The sequence below is a fragment of the Onychomys torridus genome, chromosome 22 (assembly GCF_903995425.1).
Source record: "Onychomys torridus chromosome 22, mOncTor1.1, whole genome shotgun sequence".
NCBI lineage: Eukaryota > Metazoa > Chordata > Mammalia > Rodentia > Cricetidae > Onychomys > Onychomys torridus.
In genome coordinates this window covers 13,586,339-13,600,231 of record NC_050464.1, presented here as the reverse complement: position 1 = coordinate 13,600,231, position 13,893 = coordinate 13,586,339, and the positions used below count along the sequence as shown (strand labels likewise).

The following is a 13,893-nucleotide window of genomic DNA, read 5'->3' as shown; positions in this document are numbered from 1 at the left end:
GTTATTTAGGTGTTATTTACATGCCCACATACAGGTGTGTAGATATATATCCATTCCTATAAATAACCTGTCCAATCCATATCATGCTACTTGTGTAAAAATGATACTTTAATATAGCAGTTGAATCAGGAGACCAAGAATTTAGACATGCAGTAGCATATTTTATGAATTTCTTGATGATCTAAGACCTTGTATTCTTAGGCATGTGTCTCTGATGTTGGCACATGGTCTATGTATAGTGTTAATTGGAGGAGTAGAAGGGAGTCACCTAACTCCTGTTTTCTTATTAGGTGAATCTATGTCCCTCTATATAGCCACCACTTCCTCCTCCTTTAGCTTAGTGACCAACAATGGACACAATTAAGCATTATGTAGTTCTACTGTTGGTCCAGCTTTCATCATATAATATAGACTCAGTGGACATCAGTGACTAGACCAGGGAAGAAGAATGCAAAAGTTATAAATACTGAGGTTATAATTAAATGCATTATATAAGATATCTACAGACAAATGCTAATGTTTCGTGTGTGTGTGTGTGTGTGTGTGTGTGTGTGTTTGTGTGTATAAATCTTCCCCAACAAAATTCTGCCAAGTTCAGCTTACATACACATACCAGTACAACTTTCACTGGACTCCAATGTTGTTCTATAAAATAATTTAGAAATTATTTTTTTTAATCTTCCCCAATACTTAATAACTCTCAGAGAACAGATGGCTATTAGTCTTCTAGAACATTTCCAGAATCAGCATTTTTATTTAAATGATCATGTGAGAAATCAAATTTTAATTGGACATAGTTCTGTTATTTCAGTAGGTTTTCCCTAATGGAGGAGATGGAGACAAAAATTCAGTGATAACAGAATAAAGAAGCAGAATGTGTCCTTAAAAACCACTTCACTTGATAACTCTTGGAGGAGGGAGAGGACAGTCAAAGATTTTGTGACAGGGGCTTAATGAGGTAAAGGTGGCTGGAGAGGAAGAGTAGGAAGAAGAGGAAATAGATGAGGATGAGTAGACTGAAACAAGGCCAGGAAGGAAGGAGAGGATGGTGAAGAGAGAATGGAATAGAAACAGTTCATCTGTAACATACATCTCCTCCTTCCCCAATGAGCAAACTTGCAACTCAAGTGTCAGGGCAATTTCTTCCTTCTCCTTCACTTTTACTTTGTGATGTTTACACAGTGGAAGCATGTGACATTCTTAATATTTTAAATTTTAAAGACACGTTTAATTTGAATGAGAATTAACCACACATCATCTTATTAACTTTGGTTGCTCCTTTGCTGTAAAGTTATAGAAAGAACTTTAACTCACCCTGACTGCAGTAGTGGACACACTGAAGTGCCCTGTGTGATTCCCGCCGAGGACTCTAGGTGAGAACTGTAAACATGTCACTCTTGTGCACTTCATGTTCCATTATTTATGTTCTTGTTCAATTGTGACACCAGGTTCAGCAAGGAGAATAAAAATAGAATCAATCCTTACACATACCTGCCTTTTGGATATGGTCCTAGAAACTGCATTGGCATGAGGTTTGCTCTCATCACCATGAAGCTTGCAATTGTCAAAATCCTACAGAACTTTTCCCTGCATCCTTGTGAGGAAACAGAGGTGAGGCAGAACATATTCTTTTTGACATATTTTTGGTTTTTATTCATAGACATTTTCATAAACTTGGATGTATATTAACATATATATGAAATATATATGTAATATACTGTTTTATCCTTAATTATGTTTTTCTCTGTTAAAAGTTCTATATGAAGCCATGCTTGAACCCTCGGACCCTTGAGTTCTGAAACAGTTAATCTGTGTCTAAGTGTAAATGTTAAGCTCATGTATGGTCAATGAAAGATATTCATTTTATGATTACATATAGTATCATTGAATATTCTTCTTACAAGTATTTATGCATTTTAAAATATAGAATTTTTATAGCATTTTCAAACTTGTATATACCATACATGGAAAATATTACTTACTTTTTATTTATTTTTCTCTCATAAAAATACATCCTGACTACAGCGTGCTCTCTCTTCCTCCCCTCCGCCCAGTACACCCCACCTCCCCTACCTTCCACTGCTTCTCTGTTTCCTGTCAGAAAAGAGCAGGCCTCCCATGGATATCAACCAAACATGGCATAAAAATATGCAGTAAGACTGGGCATAAATGCTCATATCAAGCCTGGGTGAGACAACCCTGTAGGAGTAAAAGTGTCCCATGAGCAGGTAAAAGAGTCAGAAACACACCTCTTCTCACTGTTAGGATCACCTTATGATCCATCCCTGTGTCATCTCAGAATATCCAAAATCCTTCACCCACCAGAGGCACCTTAAATATTCCACAGTGGTTGCAATTTATAGCCACAGACAAAAATCACTGCATTAGATCATTATTCATGGGTATGAAGGACTGCCTTGTTTGGCCATGTTACATACTTGTTCTCACATTTTAGAAACTCAGGTCTAGACCAGCAGGCATCCACTCAAATTCTTATAATCCTATGTCTTCATTCCCTTCTTTATTTATCTTTATTTCTTATTCTTCAAGTTCATATCAATCAAGTCTCCAAGTCAAGAACCTTCACTATATTTTCTTGGTGCAATTTACTTCTGTCTTAAGATATGATATATTCAGGCTGCCACTGCTCCCCAACCCCAAACCCATGAACTACCCACATGCACTTCATTATTGTTATTATCCTTTTATTCATTAAAGCATCCCCCACTTTCTAAATCACCTAATTTTATTCTTTCTAAAAATTAAAATGATACCTTGGAGGACATTTTTATATTAAATCCTTCAATAAATACATTAAACATTTTAAACTATTCTAAGTATTAAAAACAAACAAAATTTTCCATAGATGCATTTGTCTATGGATACCTTTAAACATTGTTATTAATTCTTGAATAATTCATATAATACATTTTGATCCCATTCACCCCATCATCACAATTTATCCCAGATACATCCCCACAGCACCTCACACTCAATGAGTTCTCTCTCTGTTTGTCTCTCTAATTTTTAAGTTAATAAAGTTCAGTTTGCGTTCGATGCCTGCTCTTATATGTATGGCCTGGCCTGGAATCTGGCTGACTTAATAGAGGTCACAGACTTAATCAAAAGTACAGACTGCCTTTCACAGCAACTATCAAATATCAAAGCTTCTCAGCCAAGGGTGGGACAATGTTCATATCCATACAAGCACTACATTTTGTTTTGAGTTTGCACATGGCACATGATGGGCATGCTGTCACATCTTTGTAAGTTTATATGTGCATCCCTGTTCTCTCTGGAAAATAGTTTCAGAGGTTTAGTTCTTTATCATCATGACAGGGAGCTCAGTGGCCTCAAGGCAGACATGCTGCTGGGGAATTTTTTATCTTGATCCAAGGAAGTGGCTTGAGACACTGGACAAAAGTTGAGCACATGACACCTCAAGGCCTACCTCCATAGTGACATACTTCTATAAGACTACACCTATTCCAACAAGGCCAAACTCCTAATAGTGCCACTGCCTTTGTGGGCCATTTTCTTTCAAACCATCACAGTGTTAAAAGTAATTTTGCCTTGCAGTGGTGGCAGATACCTTTAATCCCAGCACTCGGGAGGTAGAGGCAGGCAGATCTCTGTGAGTTCAAGGCTAGCCTGGGCTACAAAGTGAGTTCCAAGACAGGCTCCAAAGCTACACAGAGAAACCCTGTCTTGAAAATCCAAAAGAAAAAAATCATTTTTTCACTTATAAAGATAGCTTTACTTCTAGAAAGCAGTCTATATTGTTCAGGATGGTACAGAAAATGCTATGTAGCTAAGTAAGTCTTAATCTTGTGTTACTCCTCTCTTTTACTTCTGAAAGCTGGGTCACAGCCAAGTGACAACACATGAAAAAGCCACTATTTTTCTTAACATATTGGTTCTACTAGTCGTCTGTGAAATTGATATACTTACCACTGTATTTATCTAACTATTTCAGATTCCCCTGAAATTAGGTAAGAAAATTATTCGTACTCCAGAAAACCCTATTTTCCTGAAGATTATTTCAAGAAATGGAGCCATAAAAGAAGGTTGATTTTCTCTCAGTTTCTGATATGTTCTTCAAAGAGTGCATTCTAAATACCTGGATTTTAATTTACTCATGAAGAAAACCTAGAGGAATGTGAGTTTAATCTACCATACTTCATGCCAGAGTCTTCAATTATTTTTCATTTTCTTGATAGTGTCTCGATTATTGTGTATGGAAGGAAAATGATTATTTAGCAATCCTTATATTCTCTATTATCAAAATTTGTCCATTTCCCCAGAGATAAAACAAAATGTTTCATTTCAATGCTGATAAAAGATTTCTCATTAATTTTGTCAATATTGTTTCTATTACTGAATCTTATTCTCATTTGTGGTTGAGTATTCCACTGAAAATTATTCTTGGTACTTCGATGGGTTTTAAGTTTCTTTGTTTACCACTATCCACTTCACAGAGAAATTTCTTTGATTATATCTGAGGGATACATTAATCTATTGGTAAATGATGCATATTTAGAAGGCATTTGGATATTAAGACTATTCATCAGAATAATCAGTTCTTTCTTTGGCCTGTGAGCTCTACAACCATGTGACCTTGGGCAGAGATACAGTACTAAGCATGCGTTTCCTCCCATGGAATGGAGTCAAATCCAAGCAGAGAGTAGTGGGCTACCCCCATAAAATTCATACCATTTTTTCATATATACACTCCTATCTTGCCATGATGGTCATTATAGGAGTTCATGGGATTCATTGCTGAGTAAGAAAGACTGTTGAATTCTTTCCCCTCAGTGAATCTTCCAAAGCACCATCCAGTAGTATAAAAGATAGCCATCAAGGAGTAAGTTTTCTGGTCAGTACAATGTTGACAAGGCCTATAACCAATGTATCTACTATCTTATGCAATAGGATCTTACCCTCCTGTTCTGATTAGAAGCAAGAGCAATGACAGTCTCCTGTAGTTTTAGGTGTTCTTAAAGGCAACTCTGGTGAACAATCTCAGTGTAGATATTCTACATCTGGTAATGGGCTGTTTATTAGATATCTTTGGTTTTGAAAGGAGCATAATCCTCAATGTAGGGCATGTATCCAATCCCTAGAAAAGGTGCAAAACAAAAGTAAAACCAAGAGAGGAAGAGGGATGACTGATCCTGGAACCAGGATAGTCAGGCAACTGGCAGCTGCCCTCTGCCAGTGGTGGGAGGACTGTACTCACAAACTCTATGGATTCCGTAAGTTCCTGTTTGGTGGGTGCCAGCTGAGAGGTCTCCATTTTTCTCATAGCCCATTGGCCACCAGGCTACAGAGACAAAGGGAGCATTAGTGGTCAGAAGGGCTTATATGGCTATTGAGTACTATGGAAAGAACCTTGAGAGTCAGTGTCACAGAGACAGCCAAATTTTATTCCAGAGAGTGAAAGGGAATACACGGGATGGGGACACCAGCTAGAGCACCACCTAGTAGATGCTAACAGTATGCTTCATCTACATTTCACTTGGGTGTCACCATGGCACAGAAAGAAGATGAGGAGGAGAAAGGAAGGGAAGAAGAAGGAAATAAAAATGGGAGGAAGGAAGGAAGGAAAGTAGAAGAAAAAACAAATAATTTAGTTTTAGGAGTAATCCTGTCTCTGGTATATTATAGCAACACAGAACAAATAAATGTCTAAGTGGTACAATTACACAGCCATACATTTCCATTTACCTTCTTGTGTAGAGACACTTTGTTGCCATGCAGGAGACAGGAAGAACCCTGGGAATGACTAAACCTTTTGAAACCTCAAAGTCTACTCCCAGTGACACAACTCCTTCAACAGGACTGCACGTCATAATTCTTCTTAAAGAGTTCAACCAAATGAAGAACAAATATTCAAACATTTAAGCCTCTAGGAGTCATTTTCATTCAAATCATAATCCATGCAATTGTAGCTCTCCATAGATCTGCCTTCACTGAGTTGTTGCTGCTTCTACAGAGTTTGCATCAAAATACCTCTTTGGGTGCCTGGTCTGGTTTCCCTTAGAACTATTTTGTGCACACTTGACCCATTGAAATTTATCCCTTCAATGCATCATAATACCAAGCACACTGAAGTCCTAATTTAGACAGCTTGACAAGGTCCAGCTGCCCAGGAATATGCCTTGAGATTTATCAAAATAAAGCATTGTGTTCTGAAAATAAGAAACTGTATAAATTGAGTTAGTTAGAACTCACAGAAAATCCTTGGGTTGGTGGTACCATACTGACATGTCTCCACAAATAGCTTTAACAATGTGTTGCATGAATCCTAAATGGACTTATAATAAAAACTTGGAGCCAGATTTTGGGATAAATGCTGAAAGATGAGAGAAACAAAGGAACAAGCCACTAGACAAACTTCTCACCACTACGAAATCCTCAGGCCCAAAGGGAGTGGAGATCCTGTCTCCATGAATCCTCAGACTGAATGCTTCTGAGTCCTCAGCTGAAAAGGTGCTCTAGTTCCTGTGTCCTCACACTGTATATGCCTTTTTCCGCCTAGCCATTTCACTTCCTTCTTGTACTGGGATTAATGGCCTGTATGCTTCCCAAATACTGGTACCAAAGGTATGAGATCTCAAGTGCTGAGATTAAGGGCCTGTGACTCCAAAATAATGAGATTAAAGGTGTTTGCCACCACTGCCTGGTTCTATTTCTCTCCTAGACTGAATGTGGTCTGTTGTAGTTTTGAACTCACAGAAATACAGACAGATCTCTGACTCCTGAGTGCTAGAATTAAAGCTATTTGCCACCACTGCCTGGCCTCTATGTTTAATCTAGTGCCTGGCTCTGTCCTCTGATCCTCAGGTAAGCTTTATTTGATACGCCACACCAAGTCCTGAAAAATGGTGGGTATTTGTTTACTGTATGGATAGTGAATTTATTATTTTCATGAAATATCAAAGAAGACCTTAATTTAAGTCATGGTTAAAGATGAAATCTTGTGAACTGAGGTGATACATATACTGATTCATGGTGTCTGTGGAAAAGATACCATGACAATGGCAACTCCTACTATGGAAAACATTTATTTAGGATGGCTTATAGTTTCAGTGGTTTAGTCCATTATTTTCATGGTGGTAGCATGCAGGCAGACAAGCTGCTGGAGAAAGCTGAGAATCCTACCTCTTGACCGACAAACAACAGGAAGTGGTCTGAGACACTGGGCATAGCTTGAGCATATGATACCTCAAAGCCCACCCCAAATTAACACACTTCCTCCAACAAAACCACAACTCCCTTATTGCCACTCGCTATGAGATTATGGGGCCCAGATACATTCAACCTAACACACCTACACGCAAAAACTAAAACCATAACAATAAAAGAACTACTGACAGTATCACCATCCCAGACTTCAAGCTGGACTACTGACTTACAGTAATAAAAATGCTAGGATTGTCATAAAACAGACACATTGACCAATGGGATTGAACTGAAGACTTACACATAAGTCCACACTTCTCTTCGGTGAATGTCTGATTTCTGACAAAAAATAAAAAGGGAAAGAATTCACACTGGAAGAGAGAGATCATCTTCATCAGTGGTGCTGACTAAACTGCTTGACTAAATGTAGAAGAATGCAAAAAGATTCATGTTCCATACCCTGCAAAAAATTCCACTTAAAAGTAGACCAAAAACCTCAACATGACTCCAGGCACAGTGAATCTGATAAAAGAGGATGTGTGAAATAGACTTGAACACATGGGCACTGAAAGTATTTTATGATTAATACATTAATAGCACAGGCACTAAGACCAATAATTAAAAAATGAGACCTCATGAAGCTCAAAACATTGTGTATGGCAAAGGACACCAGTATCCATACAGAGAGACACTGCACATATTGGTAAAATATCTTTATCAATTATATATCTGGTGTTAGGTTAGTATCTAGGATGTACATAAATCTTAGAAGAAATGAAAATTAAGAAAACAAACAACAATTTTAAAATTTGGTATAGAAGTAATCAGAAAGTTCTCAAAAGATGAAACACAAACAGCTGAGAAACTCCTGATGAAATATATGACATCTTTAAACACCAAAGAAAAGCAAATTTAACTATTTTGAGATTTCATGTTACACCAGTCACAATGACAAAGATCAATAAAACAACAGCACATGCTGGTGAGGATGTGAGGAAAGAGGAACATTTATTCACTGCTAATGGAAGTGCTAATTTGTGTGACTATGGAAATCAGTGTGCTGGTCCCTGAGGAAGCTGCCAGTTGATATACCCTAAGATCAAGCTATGGTATACCACCAGTAAGGTTATACCAAAAGGACTCGTACTTGTTCATCTATGTTCATTGCTAACATATAGCAGATTGTAAATACCCTAGATGTTCTTCAGTTGGTGAGTGGATAACGAAAATATGGTATTTTTACAGAGTGAAATACCGGTTTTAAAAAATCAAATTAGCAGGTAAAAAATGGGAACTAAAAAAAAATCACCCTGAGTCAAGAAACACAGACCACAAATGACAAATATTTTTGTCTTATATGAGTATGTCAGCTGTTAAGTCTTTGAAATGAGTGCTATAATCTGAATAGCCTCAGAAGTTAGGTACCTACTAAGAAAGCAGGGTGGAAGAAAAGATATTCTGAGGAAGGTTAAATATAGCATATCGTTATGAAGATATACATACAGGGCAGTCTAGAATAGGAGGATTACAGAGGAAGAACAATGAAGAATAGGGGGAAAGGGAGGAATGTAGGGAGGGACAAATAATACTCAGGGACATTTGAAAACCTATTCCTATAAAATATATATGTATGTGACAGGAATTTAAAAAGAGGCACAGAATAAGGAGAAATTACTTCAACAAGATATTTTATGCCATCAAGTAAAACCTTCAATGACTACACCTCATTGAGTCATTTGCCAAAGAGGAACAACTGAGTTCTCCTAAGCATCACAAGCTATTGCTAAGGCTATTGCTTAATTTCTGTATCCCAATTGTAAGGTCTTAGCAGAATACAACACTTATGCAGAGGACCTAGCTCAGACCCATACAGGATTCATGACTGTCTCTTCAATCTCTGTGAGGCCATATGATCCCTGGTTCGATGATACAATGGTCTGTGTTCTTGTAATGTCCTTGATCCCTCAGACTCCTGTAACTCATCCTCTTCTGGTTAATGGTTGTTTGTGGTTCTCTGCATTTGCTCCTATCAGTTGCTGGATGGAACCTCTCTGATGATGTTTGTGCTAGGCTCTGGTCTATGAGGATCATAGAATATCAGGAGGAATCTTTTCATTGAATTTTCTTTTTGGCTAGTCATGTTTGGGTCTATCCTAGGTCTCTAGGCTAGCCAACCTCTGGTTCCTGGCCAACTATGAAGGGTCAGGCATGGGCTCAGTCTCCTGGTTTGAGCCTCAAATTAGGATAGTCATCAATGGGCCATTCCCACAAGTTCTCTGCCACCTTTACCTCAGCACATCTTGCAGGCATGATTGTAGGTCAAAGGTTTTGTGGTTGGGTTGATATCCCGGTTACAAAAGATGAACAGTCCAGGCACCAAATCCCCCATTGCTAGGAGTCTTCAATAGGGATTAGAGTCCAGGGAATTTCATTGCACTAGGTTTCCACATGGCATCCCAATTCCAGTCATCTCTAACAATATCATTTTGACATAGGAATATATTTTTATATTTGTATATTTACATTGAAGTCCACTAGTCTTATACAACATAGGAAGGACTACTCTATTACCTGCCTACATTCCAAGAATAGTGAAATATTTTTATCATTGAACAGACTAAACTCGCTATGATACATGTATTCCCGCCAACTTCTACACTTGAGAATCCAAGGCCTCCTCTCCAAGAAATGGATTTTTAATTTTAGTGTAAGACAATCATGGTCCTCTTAGGCAGAGACTATGTCCCTCACTGGCATGGAAATAGTTACATAAGTCTGATTTTCCATCACCTCTCTTTCCCCCAAAATATTTTTGGGTCCATATATCCTAGGGATAAATCCTGGCAGTGGAAAATGAAGAGAATTAATCATCAAGATAAAGATATTAAAGAACACAGTTTTCAGAGGCAGACTGGAAGTATTTCCTTACTTGGGCTCCATCAGAGGAGGACAGCATGTATGGAGAAGAAAGTTAGGAACATCAAATTTGAGGAGCTGGGCAAGAAAGTGCCTATCAAGGGCTCTATGCTGCATTTAAAAATGTGGCTGGCCTTTCATAATTTCAAAAGCTTGCTATGTTGGTATTCAGAACCCTACACTTAACAACTGAATGTGTTGTGTTTTGTGCTTAGATGTTCCCTTTCCTCCAACAGTATGGAGATGTGCTAGTGAAACAGGAGTCAGATGCAGAGAAAAGCAACACTACTAACATGAAAGAGTGAGAAGTGCTGCATGCATTATCTGGGGGCTCTGTGCCCCATCTGGAGATCTCCCATGCCTGCAGGTAGCTAATGTTCCCTGTGTTGAACTGTTTCAGAGCCAGTGTAAAGGAGGAATGTGATGTTCCCAGTCTGTGAACTATTTGAGAAGGGGAAACACCCAGATTTCCTTGGAAGAAACAGTCTTCCCTCCCCCTCACTGTGCACATGAGACAAGATTAGGTTTGTGCTTGTCATCTTGTGTGTTCCAGAAGACAAGGTAAATCTCTTAGAAAGAACATGATTTTAGGGCAGCTATAGTTGTGGAGATTGGGAACTGTGGGAGAATAATATGGTACATACTGAGGTAGTCAGTTTGGCCAAGAGCGTTACAGCTTGTGGCACTGAGCAATCCAAAACCAAAGTTTTTGCTGAGGTACTTAGAAAAATATCAAATAGAAAATATTTTCTCCCATATTTCCATCAAACTCAAAAGAAAGAAGGTTCTAGAAATGGGGTAGGTAGATGACACCAAAGTGGTAAGCTTAGGCAATCCTGAGCATGTTGAACATAAATTATCACATAGCTCTAGTGTACCAAAAACTTACTGAGTCCATTTTTGTATTTTAACCAGAAACATTCTGAGTTCTTTTATTACACAGAGATGACTTCCCCAAGCACAACACAGTTTCTGAGAGTTTGGGAAGTGTTCATGCTTCATGAGCTTTAGGCAGGGCCTGTGTAGGTCACGTTACAACTCTTGTTTCTCTACTCAGGAACTTTGTGGCCTATAGCGTGGGTGTGATCACTGGTATCTCATTTGGAGTGAAGGTGGATTCCCTCAACAACCCTTAGGATCCCTTTGTGAAAAACCAGAAATCTTTTCACATTTGGCTTTTTCAACCCATTGTTTTTCTCTACAGGTATCTTTATTAAGATCTTCAAAATATTTTAATTAGCATACAAAAAAAGATTTCTTGTAGCATATCCATATTCAATTAATTATCTTTTCCATCTTGCTTGCGCTCCTGTATGATGCCGTTCTTCTATCCCCCTTCAAATTTCATATCACATGTGGTTATCCATCATTGTCACATATTCTGTGCTTTTTTGATAGGTATGAGATTATCATGTGATTTCTGGGTTTTTTTGCCATTAATGTTATGCTTTGTATTTATATATTTACATATATGGAATCATTCCTCTATCTCTTGAATAAAATTTAATTTAATGTCATCTACTTCACATTTCTATTCTTATTTTGATATGGATAGTATATTTATTTTTTAAGAGTGGAAGTAGAAGTCTCTAGCATTTCATTTGGAGTGAAGGTCTATTCCCTTAACATCCCCCAGGATCCCTTTGTGAAAAGAAACAGAAAGCTTTTATCATTTTGCTTTATCTATCCATTGTTTTTCTCTGTAGCTATGTAGGCTAATTTTCAAATCCATTAAAATTTTAAATGTATTTTTAGTTAGCATACAAAGTAAAAATTTCCTCATGGCATACACACACACACACACACACACACACACACACACACACACACACAATTCTCTCCCACCCTCATTTATTCTTGCATATCACATGTGGTTTTATCAGGTTTTGTTATATGCTTGATGCTGAGTTGTTAAGTATGAGACAATCCTTTGATTTCTGTCCTTGAGCTCACTTATTCAAGTTTAAGGTTTCATTCCATACTCATTTTTGGCCACACAACACAACTTCTGCCTTTAAAATTTCTCTCTACTTTCAGCACCAAGTGGATTTTCTTCAGCTGATAATGAACTCCCAGAATTCCAAAGACATGGAGTCCCATAACGGTAACTAAAATGCCTTGGGCTCTAAAAGGGAGAGGGGGGGCTTGTTCTTGAAATAAATGTAAAGGTGTCATTCAAGCAGAGAAGGTTTCCTACTAAATTGCCAAAAGACACAGGCATGCTATGTTATGACTTTTTAAAATCATTGAGTATATGCATACAGAAAATATCAAGGTATTGTACCTTACATCAATAGTAGGAAAACCACAACCATGAAATATCAACATGGCTGCCTAACCAAGATGTGAATTGTCCCCAAAACATCTGACTTTACAATATGGATGGGTAAAATCTCATGAGAACCCATCCTTAGAAGAAGAGTTCCAGGTAGTTCAGAACAGCTGAGAGATAATTAGTCTTCAACAGAGATGAGTCCCTGATTGTTTATTCAATACTAAATGTCTATACCAGAAACAGATGCATGTAGGCACAACTGAGCAGATTCATTCGGTTGTATTAATATGATTATTTGTTTATTTTTATATGTAATAAGAACGTTCAAATAAGAGGCCCTACATTTGAGAGTTAGTAAAGGTTTGGCATGGGAGAGGTAGGATGGAGGAGAGAAAGGAAAAAATGAAATACTTGTATTTGAATTAAATTTCTAAAAATCTGAAGATTAATTATGAACATGGTTTTCACACTCCAAGAGTCTTTAGTGATTCTCAGCCTAATGCAGAGCCACTGAATCTGAGCCTCTACCTCCAAATCTGCCATAGCATCCAATCAGGAAAAACAGTATTCAGATACCAACTTCCACTGTGGTTCATTCATTGGTGTGTGTTCATTAGCTTAAGGGACTGTGGAAACTTGCTTTTCCTGTCGTAACATCATAGTGCATTAAAGAAGATAAACCACAGTGTTTATAATATATTTACTCTTTATTCTCTTACTCACTGTAACTGTGTTTAGTATTTCAGAGTAATTTATTAACCCATCAGAGCAACACATTCACAGCATACAGAGCAATATCCACAGCAATTTTTTAAATTATATTTGTGTTTTAATTTTACACATCAGCCATGGGTTCCCCTGTCCTCCCCCATCCCTCCCCCATCCCCACTTTCCTCTAAGCCCATCGCCCCATAACCATCTCCTCCAGGGCCAGACTCCCCTGGGGATTCATTTAAACCTGGTGGATTCAGTACAGGCAGGTCCAGTCCCCTCTTTCCAGGCTGAGCAAAGTGTAGCTGTGTAAGCCCAAGGTTCCTAACAGCCAGCTCATGCACTAAGGACAGGTCCCGGTCCCACAGCCTGGGTGTCTCCCAAACAGTTCAAGCTAATCAGTTGTCTCACTTATCCAGAGGGCCTGATCCAGCTGGGGGCTCCACAGCCTTTGGTTCATAATTCATGTGCTTCCATTCATTTCGCTATTTGTCCCTGTCCTTCCCCAATCTTGGTCTCTACAATTCACGCTCTTACAGTCCCTCCTCTTTCTCAACAATTGGACTCTTGGAGCTCCACCTGGGGCCTGGCTGAGGATCTCTGTATCCACTTCCATCAATTATTGGATGAGAGTTCTAGCTCAAATGTTAGGGTGTTTGTCCATCTGATCACCAGACTAGGTCACATAGGGCTTTCTCTCCACCATTACCAGCAGTCTACAGAGGATGTATCATTGTGGATTTCTGGGGACCTCTCGAGTACTCTGCCTATTCTTGTTCTCATGTATCTGCACCAATTTTATCTCC

The 13,893-nt window shown here is 38.4% G+C and overlaps 1 protein-coding gene across 1 annotated transcript in view; it reads left to right on the top strand.

The window, feature by feature from the left end:
* The window catches only part of LOC118572617 (cytochrome P450 3A13-like), a 41,523-nt gene extending 37,451 nt beyond the window's left edge, over window positions 1-4,072 (top strand). Inside the window, exons 13-14 of the mRNA XM_036172344.1 lie at window positions 1,449-1,611; window positions 3,977-4,072. Coding sequence (XP_036028237.1) covers window positions 1,449-1,611; window positions 3,977-4,072 — 259 coding nt within the window. The remainder of the gene's footprint in view (window positions 1-1,448; window positions 1,612-3,976) is intronic.
* The last annotated feature ends 9,821 nt before the right edge of the window (window positions 4,073-13,893 follow it).